The 25,310-nt window shown below is 42.9% G+C and overlaps 1 protein-coding gene across 1 annotated transcript in view; it reads right to left on the reverse strand.

Annotated features, from left to right (window-relative positions):
* LOC120293804 (twinkle homolog protein, chloroplastic/mitochondrial-like) overlaps nt 1-6,976 on the reverse strand; it is a 24,977-nt gene extending 18,001 nt beyond the window's left edge. The window contains exon 1 of the mRNA XM_039313561.1: nt 6,631-6,976. Within this exon, the coding sequence (XP_039169495.1) occupies nt 6,631-6,976 (346 nt within the window). The remainder of the gene's footprint in view (nt 1-6,630) is intronic.
* Nucleotides 6,977-25,310: the final 18,334 nt, after the last annotated feature.

Consider the following 25,310-nt stretch of genomic DNA (forward strand, 5'->3'; position numbering starts at 1 on the left):
TCGTAGCAATGAAAGATCTGCAATGTTAATTCAAAATCCACATCAACAACCTTGGATATGGTTTCCCTAATTAACACACAAATTCTCTTTTTTTTTTTTTTTTTCACTTATTTAATGAAATTATGCAATATGCAATGCAATATTAATAGATAACCTAACTCTAATGACATGTAACTTCTAGTTGAATGGGCCTAGCAACAATACTAAATGACACGATTTCAATGAATCTAACCCTAATGACGCATATGACACATTTTTTTTAATTAATTTTTGAAAATTCATGATAAATAGAATGCTTAGCCTAAACATGCAATATTCTAATTCAGGCATATTTCAAGATAAATAAAGCAATCAAGTCCATTTAAAATTACCCAAAAATGTCATACATCATTCAGATCAAGGATAATATTTCGCTAGTAAACCGATAAATTGATCTTAAGCCTTAAAGATCAAAATATCAATTTAATTCCCACTTGATTAATTATTTCATCTAAAGCCTTATAGATGAAATAATAAAAATCATACTGCGGTTGCGAATTAGATAAATCCTAATTGAAAGTTATGTCTATCACTCACTGGATATCAAACTGATATAAATAGACATATATTAAGCAATAAAATATCCAAATATACGAGATGTGTATCTTACCTAATTTGATGATATCCTTCCAAATTTGGACCAAGTGCACCAACCGAGATCGCGACCGGTTTTCTGACCGCGAACGGGGACGACGTCACGTAAGAGTCGTCACGGCAAGGAGCTCGGTGGGGTTTTATGAAACCTGCAAAACAGAAATTTCTTGAGCTGTAGAGAAGGCCGCCTGTGGCATTTATCCCAGCGTGGGATCGCGCATCATTTTCGGAAGGATTTCTGTTCTTTTCTTTAGCTCTTGTTCTCCACGTTCGGGGCACTTCACCGAGTCTCACCGCTGACATCAGATTGATGATGGTGCGTTGTGGGTGATGGTGGGATCTCTTGGTAAAGGATGACCGTAGGCTCACGGTCAACGAACCTGCAAAATAAGAACCTCGGGATCACTTAGTTTGGATGCGAATGGGAACGGTGGGTTTACAGCTCGAATGGACAGCAACTCAAGGCCGGGCGTGGGCACAGATCAAAGCGGCAACGGGTCGTCATGGTCTATTTGAACACGGCGGGGGCAGCAGAGGCGACACGCTAAGGATAGTCACAGTCGACAAGTTCAAGGTCCAAGGATAGAGATGATGACCAGCCATTGCGAAGACTCGGATTGAACAGTCGGTGATGAAGAGAGGTAATGTGCGTGTCCTCGATTGGCAGATCATCCAAGAGCCACTCTCCTTTGTTGTCTTTTATCCTCCGTCGAAGATCACGTGATGGGTTTCCTTGACTTGGAATTCTCAACCTTGGTCGACGCTTTGATAGTAGGGAACAAAATCCACCCCTTGAACTCACGGTCTTCAACTTTAACTTGGATGAGTCAACTTATTGATGACATTATGACGGTGCTTGCTAGTTGGAGATGCGAGCGATGGAGAGCAGTGGCAAAGACATGTCACGGCTACCGTTGGGCACAGCTGAGACCGAAGGGGGACAATTTGAAGCCGCGACTGGCTACTTTGTTGTGAAGTTGCTAGAAGTGGTGAGAGGCAATCGCAAGCCGGAGGTGCGACCACCGGTCTGGTCGCGGAGAGGGCGCCGCGTGGGAGAGTTGTCTCCGCTGAAAGCTGGCCGAAATCTCTCCCTCTCTCCTACGTGATTTCTTATTTCACGAATCCAGGGCCGGGTATTCTCAATTGTGTGGCCTCTCAAACAAATTGCACGCGAGGTATTTATATAGGTCTAAAAATGTATCTCTACGGTATATATATTTTTCCTTTTTGTTCACGCATGATACCCCTAAATATATCGTTGAAATATACCCACCTCGCACAATACTCCTTTTTGGGTTTCCACATATTCTATCCAAAATTTTCCTTTTTGCTCGAAAATACACCCTTTGGTGTATATTGCCTAAAAATATGAAAAGTTTGAACAGAATATGTGAAAATCTTCCTTCACCGGCAGCCTAAAATAAAAACGAAAATAAAATGCTTCTAAACTATATGCCATGTGTTTTTTTTTTTTTTATTTTAGTAAAAATTAACCTGTAATTGTGCAAAAATTTAGGTGTCAACATGCCCTCTTGAAGGTGAGCTCGAAGAGGTTGCCTTCAAAGACAAATTGAAACCTAAATTTTGGTCATGCACATGCAAAAAATGATTTTTGTTGGAAAATGAATTCCATTTTTTAATGCAAATTATATGATGTATGAAAATACTAATGCAAATGATAGATGAACCTTCCTGAATAACTTACTTTCGAGGAGAATAGAGTAATTCGAGGTAGTGAGTGTTACCTCGTCCGTCCAGACCCGTACTCATTCTACGGCCGCCTAAAATAGTAACATGACTTTGTGAAGAAACCGCTTCCCGTAACCCGTACCATTCTACGGTCGTCTAGTATGGCAGAAAGGAGCTGCTTTCTCAGACCCGTACCATTTTACGGGCGCCTCAATACGGCAGTAGTTCTCAGACTGCTTTCCAGACCCGTACCCATTCTACGGCCGCCCAAGATAGCAGAAAGGTTTTGTCTAGGACCGGTACCATTCTACGGTCGCCTTGACGAAGAAAATTATTTTCCAGACCCGTACCATTCTACGGTCGCCCGAGTGAGGAAATTGCTTTTCCAGACCCGTACCATTCTACGGTCGCCGTTAGAGCAATAAATATTGTCTAGGACCCGTACCATTCTACTGTCCGCCAAACCGAGGTTTTGCTTGGCTAGTGACCAAACCACCTTCGGCCGCCTCTAGCTTTGCGATAAATCATTTGACCAGACCCGAACCATTCTTCGGCCGCCTTAATCAGATTGAATCCGAGAGAAATCTTTGGGGGACAACTCAATTAAGTGTCGGTATGCTTAAAAGAGAATACCTGTGCAATGACAAATATTCAAGGTATGGATAGAGATATACTTACCTCGGTAACATCTCTGATCTTTCGGGGATACATCTCCCCGCAAAACATGGTTGTAGGAGAAGCAAATATGCATTTGTAATCATAAACATGCATCAATATAATGGAGGTTCATGATAATTTTCATTAATCTTACACCATGAGTGTCATGAATGTGTCAAATGAGGTATCCTTTGGTCTGAAAGGACTTTTTCTCTCATCCTCATTAAAATGGCAATTTCATCCCCGACCTTTGATGCAGGATTTTGTCAATCACTCTATCTCACTATCGTCATGCCAAACAAGGGTCTGATCAATCTTGCAAGTGGTGCGATTTCACCAATCCGAGAGGTCTTTAAAAGGGACCGTAATGTGGGGCTTAGTCAACGGCTTAACAAAGGGGACTCTTTGAGTCAAGGTTATTTGAAAATGACATTTCGTAACTGTCTTGGGATTTTCAAGTCAAGAAATGAGGCATTAATTATCTTACTCGCACTTCTTCAAGCGATGCTTTCAAGCATATGAACTCTACGTTAATTCAAGTGCCCTAATCTAAAGAGACTTTGCAAGGACGTAACGTAGGCTTGGTCTATGGGTTATGAAATGAAAGGATCATTAGCTCAAAAGTGTTTAAAGGGTCAAAGTTGGTGATCATCTTGATATTTCCACCACTTTCCTTCTCCATTGTCGAGAGATTTCTTTATTTTTTTTGCACTCATTGATTGCAACAGCATTTGAGTTTTTTTTTTTTCTTTTGGGCATCGGGGCCTTGCTTTTTACCAGGCACAATGCTTCTTTCATGCCCTATTTTTGCATTTTTGTGAACAAAATCTCCATTTTTGTCGGTATTCTAGTTCATGCTACTTGAGTGTTTTTGTCTTACCCCAAAGGTGGGGATGATCACCACCTGGGCTTAATATGAAATAAATTCATAGGCTCAAGTGGGCTATGCAATGATAAAAGTGTGTAGGATAGAGAAATGACTGCTCTTCATCATCCTAAGGCACTTTAAACTATCATACGAGTTACAACGCGAAAGCAATACTCAAGATTGATGCAAGTGTGAGTAAGAAAATTCCTATCATTCATTCCAAACTTTGTCCTTAATGTGAGATGATCCTTGACAGGGATGATTTAAAACTCTTTATTGTGTGGGCTCAAAGGGCTAAACAATGGGTATACCTGTAGTGTTTCGAGTAGAAGAAGAAATTGCCTCTTGTCACCTTGGTTAGTGTACCCTTTGCGAGATCACCCTTGTCCTTGTGGGCATGGAATTTCTTCACACAACTCACCGATGATTAGTGTATGGGATAGTGTATGGAACAAGGCTTGCCTTTCATCATTCCCTGTGCATCTCATTCGACACATTCAATTTATCTCACACAATTCATCAAGGAAGAAAATGCAAGATTTATGACAAATTTGAACTATTCAACTGATTGAAGCATATTATTCATGCAATTCAAGACAAGACATGGGAAATTCTATCACGGATAATACTTCTTGACAAAGACGCATTGACTGAGTAGAAAACTCACGACCGTCCATTTCCGCCAAGATCAAAGCACTTCCAGAAGTACTTCTTCACCACATATGGTGGCTGCGCTTGGAACAAACTTGCCCTTAATATGGAATTGGATTGATCCTCTTCATACCTTTCCATGCTATAAGACTGTTCGAAAAGAATGTAGATTGGTCAAATAGACAAACGGGGTAAATCATTTTTTATTTTTATTTTTTTTGAAAGATTTTTTTGAATTTTTTTTTTTTAAAAAGCAAATGGAAGAGTCTTTTGAAGTATTTTGACATGAGAAAGCATGATGAAGCCTAGGCCTCTTAATTTCTCCATGGATGATATTTTCTTTTTATTGTTGGTCGGATATCATCACCGGGCTGGTTTGGTATACCTCATCATGCCCTCAAAATAAAACTTGCAATTTTATTGATATTCATCGATCAATTACATTTATTGAATGTGATTTTCAAGCCTTAAAAGAAAGCGAAAAGAAGAAATAGAAACAAGCCCTAGAAAACGATAAAAATTCCCCTCAAGTAGGGGAATGTGAGAAAGCAAAAATGAGTTACTCTTGTGGGCCAGTGGCCCATCTCCTTCGTAGGTTCTTTGTTAATGGTCCCCCGAAGACGCCATCGAAGAGACTAGTGATCCCTTCCAATGCATCATCGGGGTTCTCTGTTTCCGAGGGTGTTGGATCATCCATGCCACCCCATCCATCTGGGACAATGCTGCGGGGATCAATGTAGAAACTAGGAGGAGCCGTATACTTCACCAGATAGTCGAATTTTCCGCTTGGCTGCCCTAGGGTGTCTATTATTTCGCTTCATCCCGCATCATTACCGGGGGCTAGGGAATGTCTCACGAATGTTCGAGTGTGATGGGTTTTGCCTTCCTCTCGTGGTCGTGACGGGTTCCGCCTTTCATGTCTTCGTCCTCCAACTTTCCCCACCTCTTCCATGGTACCCTAATCTAGCAACACGAGACCTCCGAGGGCTTCATTGGGACTTCGAATGTCCTGACCATTTCTTTCAAGGCCACTACCAGAACAAACCATTCCCAATCGTCACCCTTCCCATCATAAGGGCAACATTTGAAACTTCGTGAGTGGGTGGTGAGTCTCGAGGTGCATGTATGGTGGACACCAACTCCAATGAGTGGTAACTTGATCTCGACTTCAACGTCTCCGGATCCGTACATAGCATTGACCGCACTTCATGCTCGGTAGTGGATTCTTTTGGACGTTCGCCGAGTAGTTTGAAATGAGAAGGCCTTCGTGTCCAGGAGGTCTTGATCTTATGCTTGAGAGTGAAACATTCATCGCTGAATGCCCCAACTCGCCGCTATGGTAATCACACTTCTTCATCGGGTCGTAGCCTCGGGTGCTTTCACGATTAGGACGCTCGGCTCATTAGTAAGCAAACCTTTCTTTCTTAGGATTGCCAACACTTGGGATGGAGATCCAGGGAGAGGGGTGAACCCGTCTTCTTGCTTGGGCAGCTTGTTGCCTTTGATTCATCTGGATAGTCGGGGCATGATTGGTACTTTCTTGGCTATAAGCCATATTCACATCTTCAGCAGGCTCTTTATCCTTCTTGGCAAAGAATCTTCTACTCGATGGCTCAAAACCAGCCTTCCCTTATCCCCATCTCGATTTGTTCCCCACGAATAAGCGATTGAAGTTTTCAACGTACATGCTGGCCATCCGTATACGAAAAACTCGATGGGAGAGTTTTGATAAACAACTTCATTAACTCCTTGTCACAGGCTCGGGGTGATTTGAGCTGCCAGATTTCGCCATCTCACGGCATACTCTTTGAACGACTTGCTCTTCTTCTTCTCCATCCTCTCAAGATCCTCTCTGGGAAGGTGCAATATCCATGTTGAATTTGTATTGCTTGAGAAATGCGTCAGCCACTTCATTCCAAGTGTTGAGAAGGTTCACATTCTTCATGACATACCAATTCAAAGCAGCCCCCAAACTTGCATGGAATGATTGGATCATGAGAGGCTCGTTCTTCGACATATTGAGCCATGTGTACGTGGTACATCCGCAAATGAGCTTTTGGGCGAAGTACCATCGTATTTCTCAAAATCCGGCATTTTGAATTTCTTTTTGGCATCTTGACTTTCTCGTACACCTGATAAGTCAAACGGGAGTGAACTTTGTGACTCTTGAAATTGTTTCAACTTTTCTTCCAATTTCGCAAAGCGTTCATCCTGCTCCGTCTTAGGGATGTTGACAAGCTTAGCATTTTCCACATTGATCTGGAATGGATCATCTTCGAGCCCTAGCATGTCATCCTCACCTATTAGGGCCTTGTTTGCCAGCTTCGGGACGACTATCTCAGGGAGAGCAGGTGCAGGAGCCAGATTCACTTGGAGGGATTGAAGTTGAGCTGTTATAAGCTCCATAGAGGCAGCTAACTGTTGGAGTTGGCCTTCCACGGAGGACATGCGATCGCGCATCTCGCTTTGGTTGGCCATTCTTGCTCTTAATCGTGTGATAATAGGCGAGCGTGGAGAATCCGTTATCACCTAATTTAAATGGATGAAAATGCATAAGTATGAGGTGCAAATAGCGAATCAATCCATGACAATGATCTATCAACTTTTTCCTTTTTTCTTTTTATGAAAAGTTCTTACAAGAAGAGAATTTCCTAAAGAGAGCTAGAAAAGTGGATACCTTAGCAAGATCAATTTTTCTAGACATGAATTGAAAACAAATTCTCCAAAGTTTTTTATTTTCCAAATGATTTATTGCATGGCAATTTTCTCATTTCATCTCTAAAGAAGTTAAATTAATGATTGACCCGAATTGTCATGGACCGACCAAAACATTACAAAATAAATTGCATGGTATAAGAATAGAAGACTTACTTCACCAAGGTAAAACGACGGCAATCACATAGACAAGCGCATGAAGTGTGAGGTTCGATTTCTAACTAGAAAGACTAAACAAGGTGGAGTTAAAAGGGTGGGCTGACTTAGTTGCAGCCTCGCATACTAAGTCAAGTCCTCCTAACTCCGGCTCAGTTAAGAATGATACCCCAATGCGACGTAGCCTCGCGGGCAGAGGTAAACATTCTTAACACCAAGAAAACTTTCGGGATTGAGTTGGGCAACCTCTACTACGGCCTCGCGGTCGAAGTCGTATCCAACTCAATACCATCCTAAATATCCTAGTGCGGCCTGTGTCCGCGGCAGGTTGTGTGTGCAAAAGTGTAGTGCTAAATGCAGGGCATGCACAACAATTAAAACAAACAACACTTCAATAGCTTGAATTTAAAACATTCATCCCCAACTCCAACCTGCAAGACAAGAGTTAGCAAAGACTACTCCCCTTATATCTCCTCATCTGCAAAAACATTTAACACCTTAAATGTTAGGGACATACCTGGGATCCTCGCTGCCAAACAAAAACATTTTTCCAAAAAATAAAATTGGCCTAAGTCCACTAAGAGTTTCAACTCAAGTCCCCAGCGGAGTCGCCAAGCTATCGCGACCAATTTTTTTCACGTTTGAACCACCTAGGGTTTGGCTAATGGATTGTTAAGCCTAGACTTAACTCGGGCTCTCCCAAGCCCATACCACCCGCGACTTTAGGTTCAAGTTTTTTAACATGCAATTGATTTTTAATTAGAGTCGCCACTAATCTATTTTTGGTGGGTCGATTAGAAACCCAAGTAAAGTAATGGGAGATTTACTTTACTTCTACGAAACCAGAGATTTGGGTACGGGACTTGGTTACGCTAAATTTCTAACGCCCTTTCGGTACCTTTCTTTTTATTTTGAAAATGTTTGGCAAGCAGTTTGGATTGATTTTAAATCTATTTTCCTAACATGTGAGGTGGTCATGCGGGTGCGTAATCCATCAATTTAACACTCAATAAAGCAAATAGAAAATGCAGACTTACTCGTAGCAACGAAAGCATCTGCAATGTTAATTCAAAATCCACATCAACAACCTTGGATATGGTTTCTAATTAACACGCAAATTCTCTTTTTTTTTTGTTTTCACTTATTTAATGAAAATTATGCAATATGCAATGCAATATTAACTAGATAACCTAACTCTAATGACATGTAACTTCTAGTTGAATGGGCCTAGCAACAATACTAAATGACACGCATTTCAATGAATCTAACCCTAATGACGTGCATATGACACATTTTTTTTAATTAATTTTTGAAAATTCATGATAAATAGAATGCTTAGCCTAAACATGCAATATTCTAATTCAGGCATATTTCAAGATAAATAAAGCAATCAAGTCCATTTAAAATTACCCAAAAATGTCATACATCATTCAGATCAAGGGATAATATTTCGCTAGTAAACCGATAAATTGATCTTAAGCCTTAAAGATCAAAATATCAATTTAATTCCCACTTGATTAATTATTTCATCTAAAGCCTTATAGATGAAATAATAAAAAATCATACTGCGGTTGCGAATTAGGGATAAATCCTAATTGAAAGTTATGTCTATCACTCACGGATATCAAACTGGATATAAATAGACATATATTAAGCAATAAAATATCCAAATATACGAGATGTGCATCTTACCTAATTTGATGATATCCTTCCCAAATTTGGACCAAGTGCACCGAACCGAGATCGCGACCGGTTTTTCGACTGCGAACGGGGACGACGCTTCACGTAAGAGTCGTCACGGCAAGGAGTGAGCTCGGTGGGGTTTTAAGGAAACCTGCAAAACAGAAATTTCTTGAGCTGTAGAGAAGGCCGCCCGTGGCATTTATCCCAGCGTGGATCGCGCACGATTTTCGGAAGGATTTCTGTTCTTTTCTTTAGCTCTTGTTCTCCACGCTTCGCAATTCTCACCGAGTCTCACCTGCCTGACATCAGATTGATGATGGTGCGTTGTGGGTGATGGTGGGATCTCTTGGTAAAGGATGACCGTAGGCTCACGGTCAACGAACCTGCAAAAATAAGAACCTCGGGATCGACTTAGTTTGGATGCGAATGGGAACGGTGGCTTTACAGCTCGAATGGACAGCAACTCGTCGTTGGGCGTGGCACGATCAAAGCGGCAACGGGTCGTCACGGTCTATTTGAACACGGCGGGGGCAGCAGAGGCGACACGCCAAGGATAGTCACAATGAGCAAGTTCGCGTCCAAGGATAGAGATGATGACCAGCCATTGCGAAGACTCGGATTGAACAGCTGGTGATGAAGAGAGGTAACAGGCGTGTCCTCGATTGGCAGATCATCCAAGAGCCACCTCCCTCTTTGTTGTCTTTTATCCTCTGCAAGATCACGTGATGGGTTTCCTTGACTTGGAATTCTCAACCTTGGTCGACGCTTTGATAGTAGGGAACAAAATCCACCCCTTGAACTCACGGTCTTCAACTTTTAACTTGGATGAGTCAACTTATTGATGACATTATGACGGTGCTTGCTAGTTGGAGATGCGAGCGATGGAGAGCAGTGGCAAAGACATGTCACGGCTACCGTTGGGGCACAGCGAGACCGAAGGGGACAATTTGAAGCCGCGACTGGCTACTTTGTTGTGAAGTTGCTAGAAGTGGTGAGAGGCAATCGCGTCGGAGGTGCGACCACCGGTCTGGTCGCGGAGAGGGCGCTGGCGTGGAGAGTTGTCTCCGCTGAAAGCTGGCCGAAATCTCTCCCTCTCTCCTACGTGATTTCTTATTTCACGAATCTGTGGCCTAGGGTATTCTCAATTGTGTGGCCTCCTCAAACAAATTGCACGCGAGGTATTTATATAGGTCTAAAAATGTATCTCTACGGTATATATTTTTTCCTTTTTGTTCACGCATGATACCCTAAATATATCGTTGAAATATACCCACCTCGCGCAATACTCCCTTTTGTAGTTTCCACATATTCTATCCAAAATTTTCCTTTTTGCTCGAAAATACACCCTTTGGTGTATATTGCCTAAAAATATGAAAAGTTTGAACAGAATATGTGAAAAATCTTCCCTTCACCGGCAGCCTAAAAATAAAATAAAAAAACGAAAATAAAATGCTTCTAAACTATATGCCATGTGTTTTTTTTTTTTTTTTATTTTAGTAAAAATTAACCCAAAAATTGTGCAAAAATTTAGGTGTCAACACCGTCACACCGCCGTCGCTATGAATCCGTTGCCATCGAAAATCATGAGTGAACTCCTAATTCTTGATTAGGTAGTTCATTGCGTTTAGGGTAGGTTTAGTTTAGACTAATGGTGTTTAATGATAAATAAGTATGGTTTAGCCTTAATTATAATTAAGGATGGTTCATATTAAAGTTAAGTGCTATAAGTTTAGTTGATTACAGTTAGATTAATCAATGATGGTTAGTCTTAATTAATCATAGTTAGTTTAATTATCGCGGTTAGATTAATAAAGCATGGTTAGTTTGATTAACCGTGGGTAGCCTAATTAATCGCAATTAGCTTAATTAATCGCGATTAGAGAAAATTAATGACAGATTAGTCATTAAGTAGAATTTTATACTCGTTTTATTGGATGAATTTATACTTAATTTTGATTGTTTGAGCTTGTGATGTCATGATGTTTGATTGCTCAACTCATGCATCTTAAATGCTATTTTTTTTTTCCAAAGAGAGTTTCTCAAAAAAATAGCAAACTTTGAGGTGTCATGTTTGGATGCCATATTTTACATGTTAAATGGGACAATGGGGTTTTAAAATGAAAACATGTAAAATTTAGCGGGTTGATTTTAAGTACATGACCACATGTAAATATTTTACCGTAATTTTAAGAGTAAAAATTGTGAAACTTGTTATTTGAGCACGTATTCTTTACGTTGGGCTGATTGATGGCAAATAAAATTGGCTTGAATGTTGGCATGCTTAAGTGATCACTTAATAGAACTCATCACCCAACGGAGTTTGGGGGTGATGCCCGATGTTTATCAAATGCCCGATAGGGGTTGGGATGTTGAGTCGCAATTAAGGACATATTGATGTTCCTTAGAAATGCCGTCTAAGGGGGGTTCTAGACGATGCCATGCCCAATGGGACGGGACAATGCCTGGTCATGCCGTAAGACCGCTGACTCTTGTGTTGGCTGTGGCTCAAAGGGTCATATAATCAAAATACGTGTGTTTGGCAAAGTGTGCCTGGATATTATGGAATGTGTTATAATTATTATTTATGCTTGTTGCAATGATATTGCCATATGTGATGTAATAATGTGCATGGGTGTGTCAAGGCGGTGTAAGTTTGTATATCGTGCGCGTTTAAGCTACCTCCGAGATGAATTTGCGTCCTCAAGGCTTAGGCTGCTAACTCGTTGAGATTTTTATCTCACCCTTTTGTTGTTGATTATTTTTCAGATCCTTAGTATGGAGTGCTACCTTGTATGTTTTGGGGTCCCCATGCACAAGGACTCGCATATGACCCGTTCCGGGACCAACAGTGTCCATAAGCTAGTGGTTACGACCATTGGGAGATGAGGGGTTGATTGCCTAGGTGCCCACAGGTTCAAGGCATGGTTTGTTAAGGAGGATGGTGTTCATACCGGTCTACCTCATAGTTTTGATGGACCACTTGTCGAGAGTGTGGGGACACAAGACTGGGACCTCATGGACATTGACATCCCCGATGGTGTCATTGTGGATTCAAGTCCGAGTCAAGGCGAGGAGTACCCCCTTGACTATGAACCCGAGGTGGAGTTCCTCCCGAGGATGGACTCCGACCGTGACCCCGAAAATTTCACGACTACTACCCTTGAAGAGCTTAAGCTAACCCCCACCCTTTCAGACCTTTTGCCTATAGGTCAATAGGAAGTTGTCTTTTGAGGTAGACTTGTAAATATCAAACTTCATAGGATTAACAAGTGGATAAATAAATGTGCTGTTTTTGGAAATTATTTGTTGTGCCTTGCTATCCCTATTCTCTACTCGTTGATTAGGTGGTTATATAAATTGCTTTCACTTACATTTAACCGAAAGAGAAAAAAAAGGGTCGCGATGCGTTCTAGGACATTGCAATTTAATCTAACATTGAGGGATGTTCACGCACTCGGAGATTTGGGACATGACACACACACACACACACTCTCTCTCTCTCTCTCTCTCTCTCTCTCTCTCTCTCTCTCTCTCTCTCTCTCTCTCTCCTCATTTAAGGGCGGCCGAGCTTGCCTACATGTCAAGTATGATATCATTGATTTTCAATCCAGTTTTCAATTGAATAAATCGGGCATTTCATTGACGTATCTATAGTGCTATTCTTAGAGCTAATCACTTGTGAGCTAACTAAACTATCTAGGGAAGTCATTAAGAGATTTTAATAAAATGGACTTGAGAATTCGACCAGAAATCGACTGCTCGACTGTGCTAGTTTGCAAGGGTCATTACGGTATTGTCAAATCGATCGTAGATCGGGATAGGTCGATTGGATTGAGATGTGTGATCAATGTGTGGGTGATTCCAGCTGATTGCAAAATTCTCATTGATCGGCACTAGACCGATTTTCCGTCGTTTTGGGTACCTTGTGCCCGTAATTGAAACCTTGAGATTTTTACGACCACCGAGAGTTGCCGATGTGTCGAAGTGGTACATTGTTGTTTGAAGAAAATCAACCACGGGTCATGATAAAATCGCATTGGATTGAGATTAACTGCGAATTTGAATTTGATTTCAAAATTGAAAGTTATGTCATGTCACAAGTCACTTTGGGAACGTCGACTTAGTCTCTCGAAGATTTCTTCGAAACCGAGACTTTTTGGGAAAAAAGTCGAGGTAGAGTTCTTTTTGTCCAAAAAATTTAGAGGACCATTTTTGATCGCGCAATTAGATGCAAGTAGGTTCAATTCGCGAGGAAAATGCCAATTTGATTGTTGTTATGTTGGTTGAATTTTTTGGGACCAATTGATGTTGGTTCAAGAAGGATTTGGTGCCCAATTTGAGGGAAATCACTTGAAATTCGTATGCCCCCACACCCATGACTTGTGGACCATTTCAAAAGGGCTTTTAGAAGGGTTTGAGGGCTAGAAATTGGTGGTGGAAGACAGCACACAAGGTGGGCCAAGTCAAGGACAAATTGAGATAAGAGAGACCAAGTGGTCCCTCTTTGCCCCCTCTCTTCTCGTTCCTCCCTCCCCCTAGCTACCGTTGATCGACCCCCTCTCCCTCTCTATTTTGCTGTTTGAAGCTCACAAACCCGTAAGAAGCTAGCCAACAAGCCGGGGACACCCCTACCGCCCACCGAAGCCCAAGCAACCGCTGTCGCATGTCCATGCTTGCTCGCGCCCCACGCAAGCCGTTCCCGTCTTGCCATCCAGAGCTGCGTCGTCCTCGTCTAGTTCGTGCGACCAGCAAGTTGTTGAGCTCATCTCGCCGTCGTTAGAGCTCCCTCCGCCACTGTGAAGCCTTGCCAAGCTCCATAGAGCACTGCTGCAGTCCTTTCTCTTCATTTCCAACTCAACTAGCCACCAGTTCTCCCTTTTTCAGCTAAGATCAGCAGCTAGAAACCAGCAAGGGTTTTGGAGTGTTGAGGCTCACTTTAGACAGCTTCCGCACTCCGTTTGGCAAGCCCACTTTGGAGTTTGTCGCTCCTTGCCACGTCCCCATCGTTTTGATCTAAGCGGATCGTCGAACAAGTGAGTTTACTCACTAAACATTGCTTAGTAGGTTAATTATGCTTAAGGGCTATTTTGATTGGCTTAAATATGGATATTATTCTTCCCCGGCATGTGTTGGTGGATATTATCTGACCCCGGCATTTGTTGATGGTTATTATTGTTCCCTGACATGTATCGGTGGATATTACCTAACCCCGGCGTGTGTCGGTAGATATTATTCTTCCCTGGCTTGTGTTGATGGATATTACCTAACCCTGGCGTGTGTTGGTAGTTATTATTATTGTCCGGCATGTGTCGGTAGTTATTATTCTTCCCTAGCGTGTGTTGGGTAAAACTGCTCATGTGGGTAGTATTAATTAATTAATTGGAACGCATGTTGAGTTGAATTGATGGATCGACGTGTGTCGTTAATTCTTGCTTTGATGTGTATCGGTAGTTCTTGCTCGTGTGAGCAAAGTGATTAAATTGTGATTCTTGCTCGTGTGCGTAATGATTGGTTTGGACGTTCTAAATTGTGTGTGAATTTGCTATATACACATGATTTTGATATGAACAGTGCTGATCTCGCAAGGAGGATCTGGGACAAGGTAAGTTTTTGTGATTGTATGATTGTGTGGTTAAGACGCCTAGATGTATTACCCTCTTAATTGGGGTTTATAGCGTGAACTCGCTGAGATTTATATCTCACCTCTCATGGGCTTCATTTTTCAGGATCGTAGGATGGAAGACCTGGAGACGAGCCGAGGTGATATGAAGTGTAGGTCAGATAGGATAGTTTCTTTTTAGAGTCAATCATTTGAAGTCTTGTGACTGTAGAATTTTGTATTTGACTCGATGTGTATTTAAAAGCATGTTTGTTTTTGAATTTGATCGCCGCTTTTATCCCAAGATGGTTACCGTCAGGGGATTTGTTATTCGCTTCGCATGTGAAATAAAATGAAAGGGTCGGCTGACTCATCCTAGGAAGTCGCAAAATTTTTATTGACCATCGAGAGATGAGCACTTGCTCGAGGATCGGGACGTGACATCCCCATTTAAGTGGTATTAGAGCTTAGTTTTTCTATGGAGTGATAAGGTGCGATAGGTCCTGGGATAGTTAGTAAGATTGATCTTTATTTCATGCTGGTGCATGTCTATGATAACCGGTTGGTAGAATTGTTTGTTTGTGTGGATCACTCGCTTCTAATTTCGTATGGAATTGGGAACAAGTTTTGCAGAAATGCTAAATTATGAGTGATCGGGAGCAAAGGACTCCTAGGAAGCGTACCATTGGTCCCAGAACTCGGGGTAAGACGTTGATGAGGGCCGCACTGAGGAGGTCATGGTAGAGCACCAGCTCAAGCTAGCGCAAGTGGCGTAGCATTGCCACCAGTCGGTGCTGGTGTAGCAGCACCTAGTGATTCGGGAACTGTTGGGATCATGCAGGTGCTAGAGGCGATGAGAGATCTAATGGGGCAACAACCCTAGAACCAAGCCACTGCCTTTACCGCCGCCGTTGTAGCCGCTGCTCAAGCTACCGCACTACCGTCATTGCCGTCGCCGAGGTCGCAGCCGCTGCCGCACCTGTCGCCACACTTGCCAAAGTTCCAACTGGGAACATACTCGTAGATAGGGAGTGGCCGATCCATAAGTTGGTGAAACAATTCTCGAAGCCGAACCCGCCGAGGTTCACGGGTACTAGAGAACCGTAGACCGCATCTCTTTGGATTCAAGATATGGACAAAGCTTTTGCACTTCGAGGTGCAATAAGGAGGAGAAAGTTGTCCTAACAAGTATATCAACTGGCAAGGTAATGCAAATACCTGGTGGAAAGCCGTTAGAGATACAGTATTTCCGAGAGGAATAGTCTCCCTGTGGGACACATTCCTTAGAGCCTTCAATGACAAATAATTTTCGAGAAGTGCCCGAGAACAGAAAATGAAAGAATTCCAGCGTCTCCGTCAAGGGACAATGACTGTTGACCAATACGAGATCAAGTTTGCAGAGCTCTCTTAGTATGCTCTAAGGTTCATCAAGGATCTAGAGGATAAAGCTCGAAGGTTTAGGAATGGCCTTTAGCTAGAATTAAAACAATCACTGGTACCGTTGGATCTAAAAGACTATCGCTAGGTGTACAATTGAGCCTAGCTGTTAGAGAGAAGTCTAAATGAGTGAGCCACCACATATGGGTCACGGTTTGGATCGAACAGAGATGGGAATAGGTTTGGGAAGAGACCCATGTCTGGAGGAATGTATCATATTCCACTCAATAGGAAGGGTGGGATCGGAAAGTCAGCTCTAAGATAGAATGGCATGTGTCACTTCTGCGGATAACAACACGAATCGACCCCATGCCATTTTGAGATGGGTACATGTTATGAATGAGGCCAGCAAGGTCACATAGCTAGGAATTGTCCCCGAAAAGATAGATGGGACTCGCAACAGTTACCGCCACCGCCACGAAATGGGTCAAAACCGAGGAATTGCACCGTAGAATGCACCGCATGGTGGATTGAATGGGCCGCCATCAAAGATGAATCGAGTTATGTGCCGGACAGGAAGGGCAATGTCCTCGTAACAATTTTATCAAAGTGGCGCAGCGGAATTTTGGTTAAATTTATAGAACCTCGGTTGTTATAATGAAATCATAGAAAGGAGAAGCACCGACTATAGTTGTACTTGACTAGTTCTACTTATGTATAACTTTGATACATATATAAAAAGGTTTGGCTCAATGAGCTTTTGTTGTCATGAATTGTTGCTGCAATGTGATACAATTTAATCATATTGATAGATGAAAATTTCGAGTTTATCGGAAGTCGAGGAGTACCCGAATCCCTTTAATCTTGTCACTTGAGGCAACCCGTTTGCTAGACAATTGTTCCAAGGTTATTTGGGAACTGTCATGGATATGACAGTTGAGGAGCACGAGAGACAGCTTGAGGACAATACTTGAGACTTTGCGAGATCATGGATTGTACGTCAAGTTCAAGTTTTGGTGGAAGTGCTTTCCTAGGTCACGTGATTTCAAGCGAAAAAATCTTCGTGGACCCGACTAAGATCGAAGCAGTTATCAATTGGTCAAGACTGACGTTAGTGTAAGAGATCATAAGCTTTTTGAGTTTAGCCGAATACTACAGAAGGTTCATGGAAGGGTTTCAACAATTAGCTTTGCCTTGACTTGACTATTGAAGAAGGAAGAGAAGTTTGTGTGGATAGACAAATACAAATGTAGTCTCCAAGAGCTTAAATATAAGCTAACTACCGCACATGTGCCGACCATTCCATCTAGTCCTAGAGGATACGAGGTCTATAGTGATGCGTCGTTCAAAGGACTCAAGGTTGCGCCTTGATGCAACGTGGTAGAGTTGTTGCATACACGTGCCATCGGTTGAGACCTCATGAACTGAACTACTCAACGCATAACTTAGAACTCGCAACAATTATTTTCACTTTGAAGATTGGAAGACATTATTTATGTGGGAAAAAGATTCCGATCTTTACATAGCATCAAAGTCTCAAGTATTTATTTTCTCGGAAGGAGTTGAATGTGAGACAGCGTCGTGAATTAGAAGTTTGAAGGACTAGGATTGTGACATTTAGTATCACCCTAGGAAGGCGAATGAGGTAGTTGATGCGCCGAGTCGAGTCTTTAGTGGTGCATATGCTGGTTAAAGAATGGACTTTACTTGTGGACGCTCGAGATTCAATTTCCAAATTTGAAGTAGGCTACCTTCCAAATCTTATAGCCACCCTCAGAATTGAGCTAGATGCTCAAATTAGAAACAAGGCACAACCTTGTAAGCCGGGAAGATTGTTACAAACTCTCGAGACCCTAAAGTGGATATGAGTGCATATCACGATGGACTTTGTGAGAAACTCACAAAGAAGTCAAAGAGGTAATGATTTCATTTGGTAAGTGGTCGAAATTGATGAAGCCGACTCACTCAAAGTAGTATCAAAAGATCTCGATTTGAATAGGCATATAGAAGTGTATGCGTGTTAGATAGTTTGTCTACATGGAGTGCCGTGATGAATTTATATCGATGTAGACCCGAGGATTCCTAGTTTCAGTAGAATAGTCGATGGTTCCTTTTGAAATAGCATTGAGCAAAGTGTGCAAAGAACTTCGGGATGTTAAGATGAGGTCGAGAAAGAGAGAGATCATAGGCCTAGAGTCTATTCAGCAATTAATGATTACGCTTTCCGTGATAAGAAACGGATTAAAGACGCTTAAAACCGTACCGAAATGTTGTATAGCTAAGCATCAAAGGCCCTTACAGATCCAAATTGGTGATTACATCTTTTTGAAGGTGTCACCAATGAGGGATACCTTGCGTTTCAGCAAGGAGGGAAAAAAAAACTGAAACCAAGGTATGTAGGTCCCTTTGAGATTCTGAAAAGAGTCAGGATCCTAACATATCGTCTTGCGTTGCCGCCAAGGTAGGCGCAAATGCATGACGTCTTTCACGTGTCAAGGTTGAGGACGTATGAGTCTAACCCGACTCACGTGCTAAATCTTGAAGAATTAGACGTGGACGATAGAGTGTCGTACGTGGAAAGCCCGGGTTCAGCTTGTGGTTCGAGAATGTCGATTTTATGTATCAAGAAGGTCCCCTTGTCAAAGTGGTCTAACAACACCACGAGACTAAAGAAGCAACGTGCAAAAGTGAAACCCGATCAAATGACGATACCCCCACCTTTCATCAAGATTGGTAAATGTTTAAATTTCGAGGATGAAATTTTTATAAGAGGGGAAGAGTTGTGACATCCTAGATTTTCAGTCTTGTTTTCAATTGAATAAATCGGCCTTTCATCAATGCGCTTATAGTGCTATTCTCAAAGCCGATCACTCGTGAGGTAACTAAACTATCTGGGGAAGTCATTAAGAGATTTTAATGCAATAGACTTGAGAATTCGACCAAAAAGCAACTGCTCGACCGTACTAGTATGCAAGGGTCATTACGGCATTGTCAAAATCGACCCAGATCGGAATAGGTCGATTCAACCGAGATGTGCGATCAATGTGGGTGGGTAATTCCACATGATTGCAAAATTCTCATCGATCGACATTAGATCGATTTTTTGTCGCTTTTGGGTATCCCGTGCTCGTAATTGAAACCTTGAGATTTTCACGACTACTAAGAGTTGCTGATGTGTCGAAGTGGTACATTGTGGTTCGAATAAAATTGGCCACGGGTCATTTGCACTAATTTTTTTGAAAGCTACCCAATAGCCTAGGTCACAATAAAATCGCGTTAGATTGAAATTAACCGCAAATTTGAATCTGATTTCAAAATTAAAAGTGATGTCATATCATAAGTTATTTTAGGAATGTCGACTCAATCTCCAAAGATTTTTATGCAAATCAAGACTTTTTGAGAAAAGTCAAGGTAGGGTCATTTTTGTTTAGAAAATTCAGATGACCGTTTTTATCGCGCAATTAGGATGCAAGGGGGTTCAATTGGCGAGGAAAAATGCCAATTTGATTGTTGCTATGTTGGTTGAATTTTTAGGACCAATTGATGTTGGTTCAAGAAGGATTTGGTGCCCAATTTGAGGGAAATCACTTGAAATTCGTATGCCCCCACACCCATGACTTGTGAACTATTTCAAAAGGGCTTCTAAAGGGTTTGAGAGCAGGAAATTGGTGGTGGAAGACAGCAAACAAGACGAGCCAAGTCAAGGGGACAAATTGAGATAGGAGAGACCAAGTGGTCCCCCTTGCCCCCTCTCTTCTCTCTTCCTCCCTCTCTCTCCCCTCCCTTAGCTGCCGTCGACCAGCCCCTCTCCCTCTCCATTTTGCTATTTGAAGCTCACAAACCCATAAGAAGCCAGCCAACAAGCCGCCGGACACCCCTGCTGCCCACCGGAGCTCGAGTAGCCGCCATCGTGCGTCCATGCTTGCCTGGGCATCCCGCACAAGCTGTTCTCATCTCGTCATCCAAAGCTGGGTCGTCCTCATCCAGCTTCATGCGACCAACAGGTCGTCAGCTCGTCTCGCCGTCACTAGAGCTCCCTCCGCCACCGTGAAGCCCCACCAAGTTCCGCCGAGCACCGTTGCAGCCCTTTCTCTTCGTTTCCAACTCAACTAGCCACCAGCTCCCTTTTTCGACAAAGACCAACAGCTAGAAACCAGCAAGGGTTTTGGAGCTTTGAGGCCCGCTTTGGACCGCTTCCGCACCCCGCTTGGCAAACCCGCTTTGGAGTTTGTCGCTCCCCGCCGCGTCATTGTCGTATTGATCTCACCGGACCGAACAAGTGAGTTTGCTCACTAAACCTTGCTTGGTGGATTAATTATGCTCAAGGGCTGTTTATATTAGCTTAAATATGGATTAGTGATAATCTAGAATGGTTAGATTAGCCTTAAAATGGATTAGTGTTAATCTAATTAGTGAGATTGGTATCATTGATGATGGATTAGTCAAATCTAGTGAAATTCCTACAATTTGGTTTTTGGATCCTCACCGTTTGCCATTTTTGTGGACCGAAATGTGTTACGAATGTGAGGTTGATGTCTTCTTGAGAAATGTTTTAGACATCCTCAGATACAATATATATTTTTTCAAGATTTTTAGGGGTTCAAAAGAAAGAGATATCAACTCCGTCATTTACAAACAGAATCTCAGTTTTTGCTGGAACTGGTGACCTTTCTGGATTCTAGGATTTTTATCAACTCTTAGGTTTGAATTTCAAAATGGTTTCTTCACAAAAGTTGTTTGTCACATCTTTGAGTTTAACATAATCAAATTTTTAATCAAACAGACATGTTTTGGATCTCGAACCAAACTGAGTTTGTAAAATAGAATTCTGAAAATGGATAGTTTTTGTACTAGATTGAGTGATTTACTGGGCCGAATCTAGAAGAATCTAGGTTAAGGTGTCTGCATAAAAAATGTTCTTTTTGTGTGTCCTTTACAACATATTCAAATTTGGGAATTTCTTGAACTTGTTTGATTAGATTTCTGGATTTAAACTTGGAGACGTGCGAGTAGGCCTATTCTACCAGTTAGGGCCGGTTATGATTGTGACATCCCGATTTTCCCGATTCTATTTTCAATAAATTGAGACGGGCATTTCGTTGGCACGCATATAGTTCTTTTCCTTGAGTTGGTCACTCATGTGGAAACTAGTCTATCGGGTGAAGCTGTTAAGAGTTTCTAATGCATCAGACTCGAGAATTTGACCAGGAAGCGATCTTTCGACCGAGTTAATCTGCAAGGGTCATTACGACACAATTAAAGTCGATTAGAGATCGGAAATAGGTCGACTCGACAGAGGCATGTGATCAAGTGTGGGTGATTCCACCGATCGCACAATTCGGGTCGATAAGCACCGGACCGACTTCTCTATCGATTGGGTACCTCGTGTTCGTATTTGAAACCTTGAGATTATGCCGACAACCGAAAGTCGCCAATGTTTCAAAGATGTACATTGTGGCTTGAGATGATCAACCACAGTCAAATGCATGAAAGTTTCTAAAGGCTACCCGGTAGGTTGGGCCGCGCTAGTATCGTGCCAAAGTGAAATTAACCGTGGAATTGAAATCGAATTCAGAAATTGGAAGTCTAGGTGTGTCACAAATCATTTCAAGATCCTTGAATCATCCTTGGGAAGATTTTTCATGCAAGCCGAGCTTTTCAGCAAAATAATCAAAGAATGGCTAATTTGGCTCGAGAAATTAGTAGGCCCGCCTTCGGTCGTACTTTTGGGACTTAAGTTGGTTTTATGGTCAAGTGATTATGTGAATTGAAACGTGGTGACATTGGATTAATTTTATGGACTTTAATTGGACTCAATTGGAAGAGAATTGAATGGAATTGGAGAAATTAGTGTACAAGAATTGGACCCCGGCGGAAAATGAAATGTGCAACCATTGGAGAAGTTGTGGAGGATTTGGGTGAGTGGATTATGAGGTCATCCTAGGTCATGGTGGGCCACCTTGATTGGATGAAGGAAAAAGAGAAAAAGAAAAGGGAAAAGAAAAAAGAAATGGCCCCCCCCTTCTTCTCTCTCCTCCCTCTCTTCTTCCTCTCTCTCCCGTGCGACTCCTCCATCTCCATCTTCTTCATCTCCTTCTTCTTTGAAAACCCAGCAACCAGCAAGCTAGAGAAGCCGCCCCCCTTCGCCGTTCGTCGTCGCCGCCCGTCCGCACGCGAGCTGCTCCGCCCCTCCACCCGCTCGCCGTCGCTTAGTCGCGCCACCGTCGCTCTCTCTCTCCATCTTCGTTTGCTGCTCGAGATCCTAGATCTGGGATGGACGCCGAAGCAGCACCATCGGAGCGGCCGCACGCTCCGCCCGTCGCCGCCACCGTCTCGCGCTCCGCCGTGCCCGCGCCGCCCGCGCTTGGCCGACGCCCAGCCTGCGTCTCGCCTCGGGTTCGTGGGTTCCGGGAGCTGCCGGAGCTCGTCCCCGCCGCCGTGAGCCACCGTGCGGCCCCGCCTTAGCCCGCCGGAGCTTCACCTTGCCTCCGCCGCCCTTGGCCGCCCAAACCGGCACCGGATCTGCTCCCATCTCGGCCCCGATCAGCAACCCAGAAAAATGGGTATGGCAGCCCTTCGTGGCCCGTTTTGCCGCCTTCCCGAGCTCGGATGCTCGGCCCGCTTTGAGGAAAGTCGATCCTCGCGTCGGCCTCGTCGTTTTGGTCCGCTCGGCTCGCTAATCCGGTGAGTTTAACTCACTAAACCTCGCTTAGAGGGTTAATGATGCTTTAGGTGTGTTTAGTTTATGTTAAGTGTTATTAGGTGGTTAGTTTAATTTATTTAAGTGTAGATTATATCAATGTGTTTAATTAGCTTAAATTGTGTTTAATTTAAAGTTAAGTGGGTGTTTATATTAATATAAACCTTGATGTGACAAAAGGAATTTACTTTTGATTTATTTAAATATCTCGAAATTATTGAATAATTAAATAATATTTTAATATTCGAAATTATTAAAATATTATTATTTAATTATTTTCGGAATAAATATAAATATTTATTAAATTCCGCAAATTTTGGTCGGGACCCTAAATTCTCAGAATTTCGTGCCGGTCGCTACGGCACATTCGGATTTTGAAATTGATGATTGGATATTTTAAATTGAGTGTGGATCGTGAAAAATATGGATATTATTATTATATTAATTTTCGGAATAAATTTAATTATTTAATAAATTCTGAAAATTATTTGGGAACCTTATTTACTCGGAATTTCGTGCCGATCGTCGCTGTGCATTTAGAATTTGATATTGATGATTGGTTGTGGCGAATTGAGTGTGATTGCGATATATATGGATTCTTTGTAAATTTCTAAGTGTGGGAATTGAGGAGAGATGAGGTAGTGAATATGCCACCTATTAGAGGTCGCGCCTGGGGCCGTTTTATGCCACCTATTAGAGGTCGCGCCCGATGGGGCCGTGATATGCCACCCGATAAAGGTCGCGCCCGGGGGGCCGTTTTATGCCACCTATTAGAGGTCGCGCCCGATGGGGCCGTGATATGCCACCCGATAAAGGTCGCGCCCGATGGGGCCGTTTTATGCCACCTATTAGAGGTCGCGCCCGATGGGGCCGTGATATGCCACCGATAAAGGTCGCGCCCAGTGGGGCCGTTTTATGCCACCTATTAGAGGTCGCGCCCAATGGGGCCGTGAATTGCCACCTGTTAAAGGTCGCGCCGAGTAGGGCCGTAGTTGAGAGCAATGATTGATTTGCTAGAATGACATGAAATCGGCCGAGTCGATTGATCGCTGAGACGATCCAAGTGGTTGAATTGTTTTGATAATGTGATTGAGCCACGGTTGTTTGGTTATCATAATTGCACGTGGTTGGTTTATATAAATTGTGCTAACCTGCGAGATGAAGGCCGAGGCGAGGTAAGTCTTCGTGTGATGTGGCTAGGCCACCCGGGCGTATTTTCTTTCTAATAGGGGTTTAGGGGGTTGAACTTGCCGAGACGTGGTCTCAAAGTGGTTATTGAATAACCATTTCGGGTCCCCGATGGACGGAGCGGCCAGATAGCTTTGGTTGGCCTTGAAGAGTTGGAGAAGTGAAGTCATAAGGATTGGAGATCGTGTACGTCTTGTAGGTCGTAGGATAATCTCTTTTTAAGAGCCGTCTTTGTAGACTTTTGGCCGTAGACCTTTGTTTGTAATTTCGTTGATTTACGAAAGTGTTATGTTGTGATTTTGTTTCCTGCTTTTCTATCCCAAGTTAAATGTTATAAGGGGGGATTTGTTTCGCTTCCGCATGCGTAAAGAAATGAATGGGTCGGCGACATATCTTGGGATGTCGCATTCAAGATCGACCGTAGTGGGATGTGCGCGTGCTCGGGGTTCGGGGCGTGACATCCCCGTTTAAGTGGTATCAGAGCATGGTCTGTGTATGGAGTGATAAGGTGCGATGAGTCTTGGGATAGTTAGTAGGAAAGGCTTTTAATATGCTGATGCATGTGGTTGATAGCTGTTTGGTAGCTTGTTTGTGGGGTCACTCAAATTCTAACCTGATGTTGGAATCGGAAAACAGGTGTCTATAAAGAGCCTGTAGGATGAGTGGAGGACTCCTTGGTGAAGGTCGGTAGGACCTATACCTCGGGGTAAGATGCTGACAAGAGTTGGTACCCGAGGTAGAGCGCAGGCTCAGTCCAGCGTGTGTGTGAGAGTACCGCTATAGGCTGGTACTTAGAGTGTAGTAGCACCGAGCGATCCTAGGTTTGATGGGATCGTTCAGGCGCTAGTGTCCCTTGGAAGCTTGTTTGGTCAGTAAGCTCAGGATCGAGCCGTTGCTGTTGCCGTTGTTTCTACCGCTGCCAGTGTTGTGACCGTTGTTATTGCCGTGCATGTTGAGGCCTAATCTGGAGTTGTGATCTAGGATCAAGTCTCCGTATCTGAGTCAAGGTTCAATTTAGACAGATGAAAATCGGTTGGGGAGAAAGACCGATGTCAAAAGAAAGATGCCCTGTTTCACCCAACCGGAAGAGTAGAGTTGGAAGGTCAGTGCTCAACTCGATCGATGCGTGTCGTGTCTGTAAGAAAAGACATGGATCTGTTCTGTGCTGTAAGAGGGAAAGGACTTGCTACCAGGTGTCGCCAGTAAAGCCATTTGATCAAAGATGACTCGTATAGATGGATGGAACTATAGCTATTTCTGCATCGTCGTTGATAAGACAGACCAGGAGAATCATGCTTCGGGACATTTAATGGGATACTTGGAATAGACCCCAGTACAAAGAAGGGTGCATGATGTTCCTTGATGAGAGATAGAGGACTCTCTGATTGCGTGTC

The sequence above is a fragment of the Eucalyptus grandis genome, chromosome 5, assembly GCF_016545825.1.
Source record: "Eucalyptus grandis isolate ANBG69807.140 chromosome 5, ASM1654582v1, whole genome shotgun sequence".
In the NCBI taxonomy this organism is placed as follows: Eukaryota; Viridiplantae; Streptophyta; class Magnoliopsida; order Myrtales; family Myrtaceae; genus Eucalyptus; species Eucalyptus grandis.